We start from the raw sequence: 18,168 nt of genomic DNA, 5'->3' as shown, positions 1-18,168 counted from the left end.
TTTTAGATTCCACATATAAGTGATATCATACAGCAGTTGTCTTTCTCTGGCAGACTTACTTCACTTAGTATAATAATACCTGCAAGTCCATCCATGTTGTTACAAATGGCAAAAATTTCATTCTTTTTAATGGCTGAGTAGTAATCCATTGTGTATTTATACCACACCTCCTTTATTCCTTCATTTGTTGATGGATACTTAGATTGCTTCCCTATTTTGGCAGTTGTAAATTATGCTGCTGTTCACATTGGGGTATGTGTATCATTTTGAATTAGTGTTTTGATTTTATTTTTCAGATACCTACCCAGGAGTGGAATTGCCGGGTCATATGGTAGTTCTATTTTTAGTTTTTTGAGAAGTCTCCATACTGTTTTCCACAGTGGATGCACCAATTTTCATTCCTGCCAACAATGTGTGAGGGTTCCCTTTCCCCCACATCCTGGCCAGCATTTGTTATTTGTGATCTTTTTGATAATAACCATTCTGACAGGTGTGAGGTGATATCTCTTTGTGGTTTTAATTTATATTTCTCTGATTAATGATGCTGAGTATCTTTTTATATGTCTGGCCATCTGTATATCTTTGGGAAAATGTCTGTTCCGTTCTTCTGCCCATTTTTTAATCACTTTTAAAATATTGAGTTGTATGAGCTGTTTATATATGTTGGATGTTAACCCCTTGAGGATCTTAAGATTTGTAAATATTTTCTCCCATTTACTAGGTTGTCTTTTTGTTTTGTCAATGGTTTCCTTTGTTGTTCTAAAGCTTTGAGGACCACCAGTTTTTGTTGCTCAGATTTAGGTACTTCTCTGGATGTGTCAACGATCCTAGTTTTCACCATCCATTCTTGTTATTTAGCTTTTGTTGGTCCATCAGCATTTCTTGTTTTCTCATGTAATAGAGAAGGTAGAAGTTGAGAGTGTGTTAGCTGGTTATTCTTTTTCATGCTTGAGCACTTTGCCTTATCCCGCAGCATGCGTGTGCATGCACACACGTGTGTGCATGTGCACGTCCTTTGCAGCCCCTCTCTGGGACGTGCTGTTCAGCTGGTGGACCATGTATCCCTCACTCGGCAGTGTACCTGTTACTGTCTTTCTTTGCCTCACCAGGTTCTACCAAGAGTGAATTCTGGACTAACGTCTGGGTTTTAGTTAGTGCTCTCCTTGAACTAGGTGTGTGAAATTGAGCTAGCTGTCCACAGTTGTGCTTTCTTCCCTGCCTGCAGAGTGAGGGTAAGACTGTCTGTGATTTTCAGATTGACTCCCGTAAGATCTGGTCTCACTGGGGAGCACTCAGTGGGAGATGGGGATGCATCAGGCAGGGTTCTTCATCCTACCTCCACCTGAGCAATTGTGAGTATCTCTTGGTTCCACTGTTGACTAGTTGTGTGATCTTGGGTGAGTTGCTTGACCTGTGTGCCTCAGTTTCCTCCTCTGTAAAGTGGGCATAATGACAGAACCTGCCTCTTGGAGTTGTGGTGATACCCAGATGAATCAATAAATGCATGGTGGTTAGGAGAGTATCTGACATCATCAGGTATGGTAGGCAGTGTAATGACTCTCCAGAGATGTCCCTTCCTAATTACTGGATAACCTGTGAATGTTATCTTAGGTAGAAGAGACTCTGCAGTTGGGATTAGTTAAGGATCTTGAGGCGGTGAGATTATCCTGTGTTATCATGGTGATCCCATTGTAGTCATGGTGGTCCTTAAAAGAGTAAGAGGAGGAGATGTAATGACAGAAGTAGAGGTTGGAGGGATGTGATTGATGGCTGGGGGGCATGAGCCAAGAATTGTGGGCACCCTCTAGGAGCTTGAAAAAGCCGGCAGCTGTATTCTCCCCTAGGGCCCTGAGAAGGAACATAGGCCCGATGGACCCAGTCTGGACTTCTGACCTCCAGAAATAGAACATAATAAGTTAGTATTATTTTAAGCCGCTCAGTTGGTGGCAGTTTACCTTAGAGCAGCAATAGGAAATGAATATAGAAGTGTTCGCTGTTTTCTCTGTCCTCCCTGTAAGCAAGATTTTCTTTGAACGAAGAGATGTGTGGCCCAAGTTTGAATGAGATGTCGTTCTCATCTGACAGCCTGCCGTGGCAGCTCCTCTCTCGTATACACACCCTCACTGGAGAAGAGTCTCCGAGTCTGCAGAGGCGTGCAGCGTGGCTGAGGGCTGGAGTGAGGCAGGGTGGGGCGGTGAGGATTGGGTGGTGGGCTCCCAGGTGTCCTTGCCTGTGGGATTCTCTGCATTGCCAGATCATTCCCTTCTGAAGTGTTTTTCGCAATGACTTGATCACGTTGGTCAGCAGTATCTGGTTGTCTGTCATGCCCACATTGGGTCTTTTTTCTAGTTTTTATTTATTTTTGGCCATGCGGGGTTTTTTGCTCCTTGTTAGCGTTTCTCTAGTTGGAGCGGGTGGGGGCTACTCTCTAGTTACAGGTGTGCGGCTTCTTATTGCACTGGTCTCTCTTGGGGAGCTCAGGCTCCAGGGTACTTGGACTTCCGTAGTGGCAGCTCCTGGACTCTAGAGCGCAGGCTCAGTAGTTGTGGCCCTCAGGCTTAGTTGGGCTTCCCTGGTGGCTCAGATGCTAAAGAATCCGCCTGCAGTGTGGGAGACCTGGCTTTAGTCCCTGGGTCAGGAAGATCCCCTGGAGGAGGGCATGGCAACCCACTGCAGTATTCTTGCCTGGAGAATCCCATGGACAGAGGAGCCTGGCGGGCTGCAGTCCGTGGGGTCACAAAGAGTCGGACAGGACTGAGCGACTGAGCGCAGCACAGGCTTGGTTGCCCCGCAGTCTGTGGGATCTTTCCAGATCAGGGATCGAACCCATGTCTCCTGCCTTGGCGGGCAGATTGCCGCTGAGCTGCCGGGGAAGCCCCTCCGTACTGGGTATTGAGTCCTGGTTTATGCATTTGTTTCGAGGCATCTGCATCTTTGTGGACTCAGCTCGTGTTCCTTTACCCCCGACGTTTGTCAGTTCAGGCCATTCTATTACTAGTGACTTGAGATGGGATTTATTCTGTGAATAAGAAGAACTCTACACAGGCACTCTAATTGGGCTGGAATTTGGAGAGTTAGGGCTAGGAGGGCTTTAATCTAAGAGTTGCACCGATGGTACTGGCCTTTGAGCTGCTCGAAGTGTAGCCTGTGATGTGGCCTTCAGGCCGTGACTAGCCCAGTAAGGCATTCTGGGCTCGAGAGACATTTGCACCACTTAAAAAATCTATCAGATGAGTTGTTTTCTTTCTTTTTTGACTAATACAGAGAGGCCAGAATGCTATTCTTGTACACGGTGCTGCAGTCAGTTCTGTAAATCTGGAAAAACACAAAGGAAAATGAGAAGCCAGTCCACAGTCCTGGAGGAATTTTGTTTCACTTCCAAGTTCCTTGGATTAACATCAGCATTATTTCCTTGGCATGAATCTGACGTGAAAGAAATTAAGTTCTTAGAGTCTGCACCCTGTTCTTCTCTAAATAAAACGCAGAAGAATTTGGGGACGTGTTTTGATGTGCAGAATGGGTGGTGGCACTTGCCTTGGCAGAGCCGGTGCATATTTGATAATCTAGTGATTTCAGTCTCTACATGCTGAGGAATGTGAGCTTCTAGGTGCAGTTTGTCCATTTGGAAAAAGAGTTTAGAATTTGATACTGTTGGTGAAGAATCCTGAGTTTCAAATTTAGTGAGTGAGGAAGGTACATTTATTGGCTGTTTCATTTGCCATCTCAGACCCAGAATTAGAGAGCATGCCACGGTTCCTTATGTGTTCCAGTTATAGTGGTTTGGTTGATGGGACTGGAAGTTGCACAGATAGTCCTGTAGTTACAACCTTATTCCCAGGGCCAGGCTTGTCACTTCAGGGGCTCTCATGTACCCAGAGGGCTGCCTGGCAGTGACGTAGAACAATCCGAATAGAGAGGTTTCCCTTCCTTCCAAGTGTCTGTATGTGTCTAATAGTTCAGAACTACTAGGTTCATAGGTGGCTGTGCTGTAAGAAGTAATCTTCTCATTGGTCAAACCATCAAGGATGAGTGGGGCAATTCCAGCCAGCGTCTGGAGGCTCTCTAAACCTGGATTTAAACTGTGGTTGGGGACTTCTCTGGTGGTCCAGTGGCTAAGACATTGCACTGCCAATGCAGGGGACCCAGGTTTGATCCCTGGTCAGGGAACTAGATTCTACATGCTGCAACTAAAGTGTGGTTGGATCTCTCCATGTGGAATTCTGCATCTCAGACTGAGTAGGTCTCAAATACAACTCCTCATCTCTCAAACTTCTTCTAACCCTGGGGAGAGTTTTAGTGCCTGTATTTTTCTCTTCCATTTGTCTGCAGATTAAAGACCTAAAAGTTCCACTCTGGGAGACACTGGAAGTGGCAAGTTCAGTTGAAAGAGTGCAGATCCCTTTAATTCTTTTAAGTCAGCTGTGCTATTTGTGCACACACAGGCATCGTATTGGGCTTCCCAGGTGGCTCAGTGGTAAAGAATCCATCTGCCAAGGCGGGGGACAGAAGAGATTCGAGTTCGATCCCTGGATCAGGAAGATCCCTTGGAGAAGGAAATGGCAACCCACTGCAGTATTCCTGCCTGGGAAATACCATGGACAGAGGAGCCTGGTGGGCTGTAGTCCATGGGGTTGCAAGAGTCAGACATAACTTAGAGACTAAATAACACCACCAACAGCAAAGGGTTCATCTTATCCAGTGGTATGTGCCAGCCTTGAAGGTGTTCCTGGAGAGTAGTGCTAATTTACCATCCTTGGGAATTAGCGTGTAGGAGAGGATGAGGGACATAGAAGCATACAGTATATGAATTTTCCATTTAGTTAGAGGCATTCAAGAGAACTAGTTGAGATCTGTGTAAGGGCCCTGGGAATCATGTCAAATCTGAAAAGTCAGAACAGTGTGATGGAGAAGACATCAGTAGAAGCTTGAGAGACCAAGGAGTTGATCCTTTGCCTCCAGGACATAATATGAGCAGTCTAAAGAGGTCTGTGACCTTGATCAAGTCACTAATCTATCTCTGAACCTACTTAACCCATTTGTAAGATAATGTAGCATCAACACTCACCCTACAGGCTGGTTATAAGAAATAAGTGAAATATTATTTGTAAGTCCATTAGCACAGAGTATGCACTCAACAGAGGTAGTCACAGCTAGTGGGCCCTTCATTACCTTACCCTAGCAGAGGAGTGCTGCCAGCCATTGTAACTTGTTACTTAGGCTGGTGGAGTTTCTTGTGCTATGATACACCTTTATCTTTGGCACAAAGCATCTTTGTACTTTAATGGACTGTACTAAATGTAGTAAACTGGCTAACGATTTTGTTGTGTCTGAAAAGGCAGCAGAGGTCTTGGAGTATAAACTACATGAGAGAATGTGCTCTGCTGTGCCTAGTCGCTCAGTCGTGTCCACTCTTGGCAGTGTCATGGACCGTAGCCTGCCAGGCTCCTCTGTCCATGAGGATTCCCCAGGCAAGAATACTGGGGGGGCGGGGGGGGGGTTGCCATGCCCTCTTTCAGGGGATCTTTGCAAGCAAAGGGTCAAACCTAGGTCTTCTGCATTGCAGGTGGATTCTTCACTGTCTGAGCCACCGGGGATGTGAAATGTACTATACAGACGTCCCTCGTGGTCCAGTGGTTAAGAATCCATCTTCTAACGCAGGGGACATGGTCGGGAAACTAAGATCCCACCTGCCTCAGGGCAGCAGTGCCTGTGAGCCACAACTAAGACCTCATGCAGCCAAAAACAAACAAATATTTTAAAAAATGTACTACATAACAAAAAAGGTGATATATTTGTGATGATTAAATGGAACTGGAGTTTGGTGTGGTGAGATTTTTAAGCAATAAGAAGTTTTCATAATGAACTCTTAGTAACACTAGAAAGAAGTCAGTGGAGGGGAAAATGATTATATTCTAAAATAAAAATAGATGTAACTATAATACCTAGCACAGAGGTAAGAGAGAAAAGTATGGTATTTATAAAGGAAGAAATGTATCATATTAGCTGTGCAAATATGATTCAGTTCAATTCTGCTGTTATAAATATTTTCAACTGATGAGATTAGGAATTATGAAATTAATGTTGAGAAATGGATGCATTTAAATTATAGCTTTCTGGAGAGTATCTTGCCCTGGCATTATGAAAGCATGCTTCTTGAAGTATTCTTTGATATAGTAGTTTTGGATAAAATACTCAAAGGAAGAGACTCCAGAGGGGAAAAATAGATTTTATACCAGCATTTATGGTTCTGTGGGCTTCTCTGGTGGCTCAGATGGTCAGGAATCTGCCTGCAATGCAGGAGACCCAGGTTCAATCCCTGGGTGGGGAAGATCCCCTGGAGAAGGGAATGGCAACCCACTCAACTGTTCTTGCCTAGAGAATTCTCTGGACAGAGGAGCCTGGCGGGCTAGAGTCCATGGGGTCATAAAGAGCCTCTGACACGACTGAGTGACTAACGCATGGTTCTGTGTGTATAATGTAAACATTTATATGTTGTTTTTTCCCTGGTGGCTCAGATGGTAAAGCATCTGCCTACAATGTGGCAGACCCGGGTTTGATCCCTGAGTAGGGAAGATCCTCTGGAGAAGGAAATAGCAACCCACTCCAGTACTCTTGCCTGGAAAATTGCATGGATGGAGGAGCCTGGTAGGCTACAGCCCATGGGGCTGCAAAGAGTCGGACACGACTAAGCAGCTCCACTTTCTATATATGGCATATATAAATAAGTACATAGAGACTTACACATATAAACACACAAATGGAACCAGTTACATGCCCCTGTTGAGAACTGGCAAACGTTAGCAAAATGGAATAGGATCAAGTTATTAAAAATGATAATAAGCCCACACGCTCACTATTTGGAGATAGCTGCATGAATTGAGAAGCAGACTGTGTGGTCCCTGTTTCAAAGGCACAGGGAAGCACAAGGCTGCCAGCTGCTGCCTCAGGGCCCAGAGAAGCTGAGGTAGGAGGAGAGAGAACCCCGAGGAGATACTGACTAAATGAGGCAGTTTCGGGGGAGCAGCGCCGCGAAGATCGCGCACTGTGGAACAGAGTGGGGTGTAGGGCACAGGGGTGATGATGTTGGGGAGGGCGGTGCGAGGGGGAGGTTTCTGTGAAGGAGCCAGCCAGATGGGGGTGAGGGCAGAGAAGGAGCCCTTCCAGGGTGGGACCTCACTCTGAAGCCTGGTAGTCTGGCTTGTGTGAACCAAGAACAGGCCAGCATGGCCAGTCCTAGGGATTAATTGTATGTTTGCCTGGATTAACTCTGGACTGGCCACAATAGCCAGGGTTTATACTTTTTTAGAAGATATATACCTTTATTATTTCATTTATCATGCCCCTTGACATATGGCATATTAGTTCCCTGACCAGGGATCGAACCCGTGTACCCCCCTGCTGTTGAAGTGCAGAGCTTAACCACTGGACTACCAGGGAAATCCCCAGGCTTTACATTTTTATGATTTAAACATTTTTATTGTTTAGCTGTGAATTTTTGGTGGAAATACAGAAATATGTGAACCAGGTGTATGCTTTAAAGAAGAAAGAGAAAGCAAATATCCACAGACTCACCACTAGGTTACAAATTAAAATAACCTTTGAATCCCCTCATAGCAGTCTGCTACATCCTCTGCCCTTGTCCCCAGTGGTGAACATCGTGTGGCTTTTGAGAGAATGATTCACTTAGTGTTTTTAATTGTTCTGTAATTTTGTGACCTGTGTATGCAACCTAAACATGAGGTTTAGTGGAGCTTGCTTTGAACTTTATGTGAAACAACCATACTGTGTGGATTCTTTCGCGACTTCCTTCTTTCTCTCCAAATTGTGAGATTAATCTGTGTTGATGCGTGAATTTATATTGTAGAAAGTACACATCTGTAAGTGCACGTGTGCTAAAGTTTATCTTAGGAATTTACCTGGAAGGACAATTTTAGGTTGTAGGTTCTCATCAAACTTATTAGATAATGCCAAAGTACTTAAAAAGGTAATTATATCAATTTTTGGGCTTCCCAGGTGGCTCAGTGCTAAAGAATCTGCCTGCCAAGCAGGAGATGCATATTCTATCCCTGGGTCAGGAAGATCCTCTGGAGAAGGAAATTGCAACCCACTCCAGTGTTCTTGCCTGGGAAATCTCATGGACAGAGAAGCCCTGCGGGCTACAGTCCGAGGGGTTACAAAGAGTCGGACATGACTTAGTGACTAAATCACCACCACCACATACCAATTCTTACCCTTGCTGGCAGTAAGTGAAAATTTTTGTTGCTTCACGTACACCAACTCTTGAGGTTGCCAGACTTACTGATTTTTGTCAACCTGATGCGTGTACTGAGGTATGTTGAGGTTTTCCTTTCATTTTTATAATCACTAATGAGTTTGAGCACCTTTTCATGTGGTTTTGGGGCCATTTGGATTTCCTTCATTTCATTTTGCAAAGGGCCTATTCAAATGTTTTGCCCAATTTTTTATGGGACTTTCTGCCTTCCCTCAGTGACTCATAGCTGCTCTTTGTACCTTTGTGGTATGTGCTTTTTCTTTACTCTTTAATGTCTTTAAAATTTTAATTCCGTCAAATTTCATTAACCTTTTTATATTAGTCTATTTATTACTTAGTAACAAATCACCCCCATGTCTAGTGGCCTAAGTGGCAGTCTTTATTTCAGGTTGGACTCTGCCCGCTGGGCAGTGTGATCTCCTCTGGGCTGCCTCCTTTGAGGCGGGAAGCTCTGCTTCTATGGGTGGGATGTCTGACCGATGGGGCATAAGTGAGGGGCCTGGGCCACACATCTTTTACCATTCAGGAGGCTAGCTGGGGCTTGATCACATGGAGGCCAGAGGCTTTCAATGGAGTGGAGCAGGGATGTGCAGAGTCCTCAAGCTGGAGGTTCCGAATTAGCAGTGTCACTGTCATCACATTCTTTTGGCCACAAGGCCAGCCCAGATTCAGGGGGTGGGGTAAAACTCTACCTATTGCCAAAGGAGCTGAGGAATCCCATTGAAAAGAGAAGCTCCTACAAAGGAGGGGTGGAGAATGAGACCATGCTTGCAACCCATCACATTTTACATTATGGTTGTGCTTTTGTTCCATACTCCAAGGGTAAGAAATTACGATCCTGTGTCACCTTCTAAAAGGTTTCTGGTTTAGCTTTGGAAGAATGAGGTTTCCAAAACCGTGATAGTGGAGGTTGTTGATAATGAGGGAAGCTATGCATATCAGGGCAGGGGTTCTAGGGAAAACCTTTCTAACTTCTCCACAATTTGCTGTGAACCTGCAACTACCCTAAAATAGAATCTGTTAAGAAAAAAATTAAAAGCACTTCCCTGGTGGTCCAGTGGTTAAGAATCCACCTGCCAGTGCAGGGGACCCGGGTTCCGTCCCTGGTCTGAGAAGATTCCACATGCCACATTCCATAGGGCAGCTAAGCCCGTGAGCCACCGCTACAGAAAGCCCACATGCCACAGGAAAGACTCAGTGCCGCCAGAAAAAAATAAACAACCGGACCATGGGAGCGGCTGCCAGAACTGGTGAGGGTTATTAGGAAGTTTAAGAAGTGGGGAGCAGCAGCTTGTCAGGGAGGGGATTGGAGAATCATTGTGCTTAATGAGTGGAGGTAAAGAGTCGGTTAAAGAGCTTTTTTTTTCCCCAATGTAAAAATAAGAAATTTTTTCTTTCACTCCTTGCTTGTTAGCTATAATACAATGACTAAGAAAGAGAAGCTTTTTGCTGCTACCATCTTACACCATCTTATTAAAAACAGCCCTCAGTTTTTATGACCAGTGCTTCGGTTTCTTGTCCGTGTTTGCTTTTTGTGTGAGTGCTCTGATCAACAGTTACGGACTGGTGTTTTGCTTTTTCAGCTTTTCTATTTGCTTGACAGGAAGTTTTAACTTAACACAGTCTGTCAGTATTCGTTGTAGTGAGCCAGGGGCCACACAGGCTGCAGGCACTGGGGAGCAGCAGCTTTTAGGGTGCTTTAGAAACAGGATTGTACCCTGTCAAGGGCATGGGTTTTGTACAGACGACTTTGGAAGCGATCAGACCTTTGCTGTTGTAGTAGCTGTGTGACATAGTGCTAGTTATTTAATATCTCTGAGCTTTGGCACTCCATGGTAAAATGGGGATAGCCTTTATTTATCTCTTAAGAGTATTGAGTGAGGTTAAAGAAACACATATCTTGTAGCATGGTGTGTGGCCTGTAACATAACTGTTAGCCTGTTACAGAAGTAGAACTATTTCCACTATTTTCTGTGAATCACCAATTAGGAAAAAAAAAATAGATGAGGCCCTATAGGTCTTTTGGCGAATGAATTCTTTCTGCCATTTAAGCTTGGCCTTTGGCTTACCTCGCTGCTGCTGTTTGCTTTGAAAGCTCTTTGAATCCTCTGGGTTTCTCCAGCCAGAGTTGGACCATCAGTTAAGGGCATCTGGGGGGCTGACTGGGCTTTGAGATGTTTATATTTGAAATCTCGGCACCTGGTTGGATGTCATCAAGCCTCGGGACATGCTATCAGGTGTGGTGTGCCCCTGGTGATAGCTGGAACTTTAGAATTGGCCCACGTTCTGATCTGTGTGAGTAGAGAACGGGAAAGTGCTTTTGGGAGCAGTATAAATCTTTCTCCAGCAGCTGCTCCATCCTAGAACATCGCAGACAAACTCCCAGGGAGTGCCCAGGCGGGATGCCGGGCCCCGTGGCTGAGGAGCTGGGTTGGGCCTTGTCACAGCTCATGTGGAGGAAAGCTCCACAGCTCTGCTGTCTGAGGAGGAATCAGTTCATGCTAAAGCTTGACTGGAAGCAAGGACGCCCGTGGTCACTCCCTCTTTCTTTCCAGGTCTCTCGGCAGCCCAGCGGAAGTTCGCGCACTCCCTCAGAGACTTCAAATTCGAGTTCATCGGAGATGCAGAGACCGATGATGAACGCTGCATAGGTATGTAAAGACGAGGTTTTGGTTGGCTTTCCTTTGCTTTGGCCATGAAATAATGATGCCTTTCTCCTTACAGATGCTTCCTTGCGTGAATTTTCTAATTTTTTGAAGAATCTGGAAGAACAGAGGGAAATCATGGTGAGTGATGGGTTGTTAATGAATATGTCCGTCTTTAAGTGGGGGGAAATCCAGGTGTAGAAGCTGGTTCTGGGGGAGGTTTTGGTGTGTTTATCTGTGGGTGAGTAGTACCTGGTAATGGAAAGAAGCCTGGGTGGGGTTTGGGGAGCCTGGATTTTTAGTTGCCTGGTGGCACCGCTCATGGTGAGATCTTAGACAAGTTTCTGAACCTCTCGACCAAGGGCCTGTGTCTTCATTTGTAAAAAAGTGCTTTGAAATGTATCAACACTTCCTAGATTTTTGTTAGCCCTGGAGCAGTTGCATTGAAATAAGTCTCACAAAGAATCATCTTAACATATCAAGAAGACAAAAGCAGGAAACTTATGGAGGGACTTCCCTGGCGGTTTGGTGGTTAAGAATCCATCTGTTAATGCAGGGCACATGGGTTTGATCCCTGGTCTGGGAACTAAGATCCCATGTGTCTCGGGGCATGTAAGCCTTTGAGCTGCAACTGCTGAGCCCATGACACAATTACTGAGCTTGCATACCTTAGACCCTATGTGCTGCAACAAGAGAAGCCACTGCAATGAGAAACCCACAGGCTGCAACTGGAGAGTGGCCCCTACTCACCCCAGTTGGAGAAAGCTCATGTGCAGCAAAAAAGAGCCAGTGCAGTCAAAAATTTCTTTCCTTAAAAAAACAGCAAAAAAACAACTTATGGGGAGGCAGAGGGATAGCAGGGCAGTGTTGGAACTTGCCTCATTCTGTGGGTTTCTAGGCTGTGTGCAGAGGAAGAGAACTTGAACCTGCAAGACTTTAAAATCCCACTTTGCCTTGAAATACACATCACGGCAGTAGCAGTAACAGCTCCCCTCTGTTGAGTGCTCTCCATGTGCCCAATGCTATGCTGAGTGCATTATGTGCATGATCTTTCACATGAATTCTGAGGGCATTGAATAGTGTTTACCAACATTTCTTAAAAGCTTGTGTCTTCCTCCTGACATTCATTGACTCAACAGAGATTTACAGCAGAATCCCCTTTGGATTATGATGCACTGTATCGTCACCAGTTTTTTCAGGCCTTGAAAAAAAAATGACAGTCTATTTTTTTCTGTGTTCTTGAGAATGAGTACTTCCTAGAATTATGTTAAAGTGTAAGTGTGTAAGCTGGAGGAGGAAATGGCAACACACTCCAGTGTTCTTGCCTAGAGAATCCCACGGACAGAGGAGCCTGGCGGGCTACAGTTCTGGGAGTTGCAGAGAGTCAGATGTGACTGAGCGACTAAGCATGCACATGTAAGTGTCTAAGTGAGATCAGCTGTGGTGGTAACACTGCTGATCATGACAGCTAGGAGAACTGACCTTTACCCTCTGCCTGGTACTGGTCTAGGCTGTGTCCCTGTTACTCAGGCCTTTAATTCTCATATCAGCCTTGTGATCCAGACCCTGTGATTGCCCCCTGATTCACAGATGAGGAAACAGGTGCAGCACCTTGCCCAGGATGACGTGGCAGCTGAGGGCCGCAGTCAGGTCAGGCTAGAACCAGACACTGTGAACTGCCTGCCAGCGCAGCCAGCTTCCTAGATGTAGCTGTCACAAGGCCAGTTGCTGGTCGGGATTTCTAGCTGGTAGAATTGTAGTGGAGAAGGAGGAGCAGAGCACTGATTGTTTTACCCCAAGTTGCACAACCAAATGTTGTTTATTAAAATCTATCTGTATTAAAATTTTTTTTATTGGTGTATCGTTAATTTACAATATGGTATTAATTTCAAGTGTACATCATAGTCAATCAGTTATACATACACAAATACATCTACTCTTTTTAAGATCCTTCTCCCATATAGGCCATTACAGAGTATTGAGTAGAGTTTTCAGTGCTTGCTATACAGTAGGTCCTTATTAATCTATTTTATATGTGGTAGAAAGCACTGATTTTTTACTTAAAATAACCAACACCCATGGCCTCTAAAGGCTTTAATGTAATTCACACTGCACCCTAAATTCTGAGATGATTTGTGTCTGTTGTAAATACTGAAGTGGGCACGTGAAGGTACTGTGTCTGCATTGAGTTTTTTTCTGGCACAAACTGACATATTCAGCTATTATTAATATGCCCCTATAGTCACTGATTTTTCAGCTCTTTGGAACAGTCTAAATGTCAGAGTGGATAAAAGTAGCGCCGTGAAATCACCCTGTTAGTGCATGAAGTGGGTGTGGGCGTGTGGGTGGGGAAAGCGCATGTTCTTAGTTAATGTTAATAGTATCAGTTTTTTGTTCTCAGCCCTCTTTGACATTTAGTCCTATTTCCTGGGATCCGGAGCATTCTGCATATGCGTCTGATCTGCTTTTGTGTTTCAGTTGCTGTTGAGAATCTGAGCACGCAGAGGCAAGCCGAGCAAAGTCCCTGCCCTCAGGGAGGTTACAGTTTGGAAAGGAGGGTGGTAGACAAACTTATTGTGAAGTAGCAGTAGGTGCTACAAGATAGAATTGAGGGAATCCCCTGGAAGTCCAGTGTTTAGGACTCTGCTCTTACTGCTGAGGGTCTGGGTTCAATTCCTGGTCTGGGAACTAAGATCCCACAAGCCACCTGATTAGGCCAAAAAAAAAAAAGAAAAAAAAAGAAAAACAAAATTGAGAAGGGCAAGGAGCCAGGGAGCGGGATGGGGCACCATTACCTCTAGAGTGGTGCGGGAAGGAAGTGGAGAACTATGAAGGCATCTTGGTACCCGGGGTGGGGAGAACTTTAGGCAGAACGGTGCTGAAGTTTAGCTCTACAGAAACACAGGGTTCTGTATCCGTGGGGTTTGCCTTTGCAGATCAAAAATATTTGAAAAAAGATTCTGGCAAGTTCCAAAAAGTAAAACTTGCATTTTCTACATGCTGACAACTCTTTGTCTATCATATACATTGTATTCACAACTATTTACATAGTATTTTCATTAGACTTTATTGTGCTTTTCAGATATTGTGCTTTTATTGCAGGCTTGTGGTGACCTTATGTTAAGCAAGTCTTTAGGTGCCATTTTTCCAATGAAATTTGCTCCCTTTTTGACTCAGTCACATTTGATAGTTTTTGTTAAAGTTCAAACTTTTTCATTGTTAATACATTTGTTGTGGCAGTCTGTGATCAGTGATCTTTGATGGGACTATGCCAAAGAGATCACGACTCAGTGAAGGCTCAGATGATGGTTAGCATTTTATAGCAGTAAAATGTTTCTAAATTAAGGTATGTACATTGCTTTTTAAAGATATAATGCTATTGCACACTCAGTGAACTCGTGGCTTAGACGGTAAAGAATCTGCCTACAACACGGGTGACCCAGGTTTGATCCCTGGGTTGGGAAGATCCCCTGGAGAAGGAAATGGCAAGCTGCCCAAGTATTCTTGTCTGGAGAATCTCATGGACGGAGGGGCTTGGTGGGCTACAGTCCATGGGGTCCCAAAGACTCGTACATGACTGAGCAACTAACACGTTCACTTTCATATTAAGAACATAGCTGTGTATACTGACTGGGAAATCACAAAATGTGTGTGACTTGCTTTATTGCAACATTTGTTTTATTACAGTTATCTGGAATTGAGCCTGCAATTCCAGTCTTTTAAAATTGAACCTCTGAGGTCTGTCTGCTTGTATTACATATTGCAAGTCATCTAGAGATGATTTAAAGTATATAGGAGGATATGTATAGGTTATATGCAAGTATTATGCCATTTTTATGTAAGGGACTTCAGCATCCTTGGATTCTGGTGTCTGTGGCGATCCTTGAACAGTCCCCACTGGATTCTGAGGGCCAACTATATCTCTGGTTTCTGTGCCTTGAGACAAATTGGCTGGAATGTGGTCTTAGCTCTGGGCTGTCTGATAAAGAAAGTGTGGTTCTTAGAGCTGTTGGGAAGCTGGCCTGTTGACTGACTCTTAAGCTGTGCTGGGGGTTGCCTGGGCCTCTGTCTCAGGCAGAATTAGGGTAACAGGGCTGGATTTCCAGTGCAGGGTAGAAGTAAGAATGGGATGCTGTCTGTATAAGGTCATGAACCTCAGAAAGGAGTGGGACGGCATGTCACAACCCATGTGTGGGGATCGCCGCCCCCAGACAGCAGGATACAAACCAGAGCCAGAAAGCAGTGGAGGGCGGCCCCCACCAGCCATCGCATGCAGCGGACACCTAATGCTTTCTTAAAACTACTATCTAAACTTTTTAGTTTGGAAAATTTTGAGCATGTGCGGGCAGAGAAATAAAATTAAACTACACATCCTCAGTGTTCACCTTCAATAGCTATTGCCACATAGCCAGTCCTGTTTCTCCTGTACTCCTTACCACCCCACCCCCATTATTTTGACAGAAAGTCCAGTATTATATTGTTTTATCATAACTCTCAAAGATAATGCTCTTTTGAACCACAATATCCTTGTCAAAGATGGGCTAAATAAAGGACAGAAATGATATGGACCTAACAGAAGCAGAAGATATTAAGAACAGGTGGCAAGAATACACAGAAGAACTGTACCAAAAAAGATCTTCATGACCAAGTTAATCACGATGGTGTATTCACTCACCTAGAGCCAGACATCCTGGAATGTGAAGTCAAGTGGGCCTTAGGAAGCATCACTGTGAACAAAGCTAGTGGAGGTGATGGAATTCCAGTTGAGCTATTTCAAATCCTGAAAGATGATGCTGTGAAAGTGCTGCACTCAATATGCCAGCAAATTTGGAAAACTCAGCAGTGGCCACAGGACTGGAAAAGGTCAGTTTTCATTCCAATCCCAAAGAAAGGCAATCCCAAAGAATGCTCAAACTACCACACAATTGCACTCATCTCACACGCTAGTAAAGTGATGCTTAAAATTCTCCAAGCCAGCCTTCAGCAATACGTAAACCGTGAACTTCCAGATGTTCCAGCTGATTTTAGAAAAGGCAGAGGAACCAGAGATCAAATTGCCAACATCCACTGGATCATCGAAAAAGCAAGAGAGTTTCAGAAAAACATCTATTTCTGCTTTATTGACTGTGCCGAAGCCTTTGACTGTGTGGATCACAATAAACTGTGAAGAATTCTGAAAGAGATGGGAATACCAGACCACCTGACCTGCCTCTTGAGAAACCTGTATGCAGGTCAGGAAGCAACAGTTAGAACTGGATATGGAACAACAGACTGGTTCAAAATTGGGAAAGGAGTACATCAAGGCTGTATATTGTCACCTTGCTTATTTAACTTCTATGCAGAGAACATCATGAGAAATGCTGGGCTGGAGGAAGCACAAGCTGGAATCAAGATTGCCGGGAGAAATATCAATAACCTCAGATATGCAAATGACACCACCCTTATGGCAGAAAGTGGAGATGAACTAAAAAGCCTCTTGATGAAAGTGAAAGAGGAGAGTGAAAAAGTTGGCCTAAAGCTCAACACTCAGAAAACTAAGATCATGGCATCTGGTCCCATCACTTCATGGCAAATAGATGGGGAAACAGTGGAAACAGTGGCTGACATTATTTTTCTGGGCTCCAAAATCACTGCAGATGATGACTGCAGCCATGAAATTAAAAGACGCTTACTCCTTGTAAGGAAAGTTATGACCAACCTAGACAGCATGTTAAAAAGCAGAGACATTACTTTGTCAACAAAGATCTGTCTAGTCAAGGCTATGGTTTTTCCAGTGGTCATGTATGGATGTGAGAGTTGGACTGTAAAGAAAGCTGAGCACTGAAGAATTGATGCTTTTGAACTGTGGTGTTGGAGAAGACTCTTGAGAGTCCCTTGGACTGCAAGGAGATCCAACCAGTCCATCCTGAAGGAGATCAGTCCTGGGTGTTCATTGGAAGGACTGATGCTGAAGCTGAAGCTCTAATACTTTGGCTACCTGATGCGAAGAGCTGACTCATTTGAAAAGACCCTGATGCTGAGAAAGATTGAGGGCAGGAAGAGAAGGGGACAACAGAGGATGAGATGGTTGGATGGCATCACCGATTCAATGGACATGGGTTTGAGTAAACTCTGGGAGTTGGTGATGGACAGGGAGGCCTGGCATGCTGCGGTTCATGGGGTCGCAAAGAGTTGGACACGACTGAACGACTGAACTGAACTGAATCCTTGTCACACCTAAAAGTAAACAGCAGTTCCTTGAGATTACAGAGAATTAGTCTTTTTCCCCTGATATTCATTTACATTTTTGTCTCTCCTATTACCTCCTTCCCATAACAGTTGAATTTGTTGGAATCTGGATCCAAAGACACTGCATTTGATTGATAAGTTTCTAAGTCCCATTTAATATATAGATTTTTCTTCTTGTCTTTCCCTCTTGACTGAAATTCCTGATATTGTTCCATTTGTTAATAGCATTACTACGTGAGTTATCAGTGAGTTATAATAATTAAATGAATAATGATGAATGTTAAAAAAAAATGGCATTTAACCCATGTTGACATTATTTGGTGTTTCTGTCTAATCTTGGTAGTCAGTGATTACTTGGTTTTTTAACCATGAAAATTGCATGGTATCATTATGGCTACTTTTGTTACATAACCTTTGATCACTTAGTCAACAAAAAATCTTTGAGGCTTTAGCAGACTCCAGCCTGAAACTTTTGAGTAAGAAAAGATAGCTCCCTCAACAAGTGTCCAATGTGGTCTTGAGTAACTGATAAAAAGTGAATTAAAATATATTATACTAAGTGCTAAACAGAAGTAGAGGGTGTGGTTGCCTGGAGACGCGAGTAGTGAAGCCTGTGCTTGCTGGGAAGGGCTTTATGAAAGAAGTGGTATTTGAACTGGAGTTTGTGGGGTAGAGACTTGGGGGTGGGGTTCTTTGTAGAGTTTAACAAACTCATACCTGCAAACACAGTGACAAGGAAGTTCTTTCAGGAGCTAAAATGGATGCCAGTACTTTCTGAGAACTTTGGAAAATTCTTGTTTTTCTTAAAATTGTTACAAAACAGCAGCATGTTAAAAGTCGCATATTAAAAAAAAAGAACATGGAAGATGACAGCTGTAACATAGAGGTAGGCATACTCTGGTTCCAAGAGTTTAACAAAATCTTCATGTCACTTAATCTTTAAAAGTTATTAGTCGGTAGACATGTGAAAAGATGCTCAACATAATTAATTATTAGAGAAATGCAAATCAGAACTACCATGAG

At 44.0% G+C, this 18,168-nt stretch overlaps 1 protein-coding gene and 1 non-coding gene across 3 annotated transcripts in view; both read left to right on the top strand.

Moving 5' to 3' along the window:
• ARHGAP10 (Rho GTPase activating protein 10) overlaps positions 1-18,168 on the top strand; it is a 358,134-nt gene that overhangs the window by 82,300 nt on the left and 257,666 nt on the right. For both annotated transcript variants that reach the window (XM_043484882.1, XM_043484888.1), the window contains exons 2-3: positions 10,828-10,923; positions 10,997-11,058. In XM_043484882.1, coding sequence (XP_043340817.1) covers positions 10,828-10,923; positions 10,997-11,058 — 158 coding nt within the window. The remainder of the gene's footprint in view (positions 1-10,827; positions 10,924-10,996; positions 11,059-18,168) is intronic.
• On the top strand, positions 4,095-4,167 carry TRNAG-GCC. Its single transcript has one exon. It is a non-coding gene; the product is annotated as a tRNA-Gly (tRNA).

This window comes from Cervus canadensis, chromosome 1 (assembly GCF_019320065.1).
Source record: "Cervus canadensis isolate Bull #8, Minnesota chromosome 1, ASM1932006v1, whole genome shotgun sequence".
Classification (NCBI taxonomy): Eukaryota; Metazoa; Chordata; class Mammalia; order Artiodactyla; family Cervidae; genus Cervus; species Cervus canadensis.
This window is presented reverse-complemented; position numbering and strand designations above follow the sequence as displayed.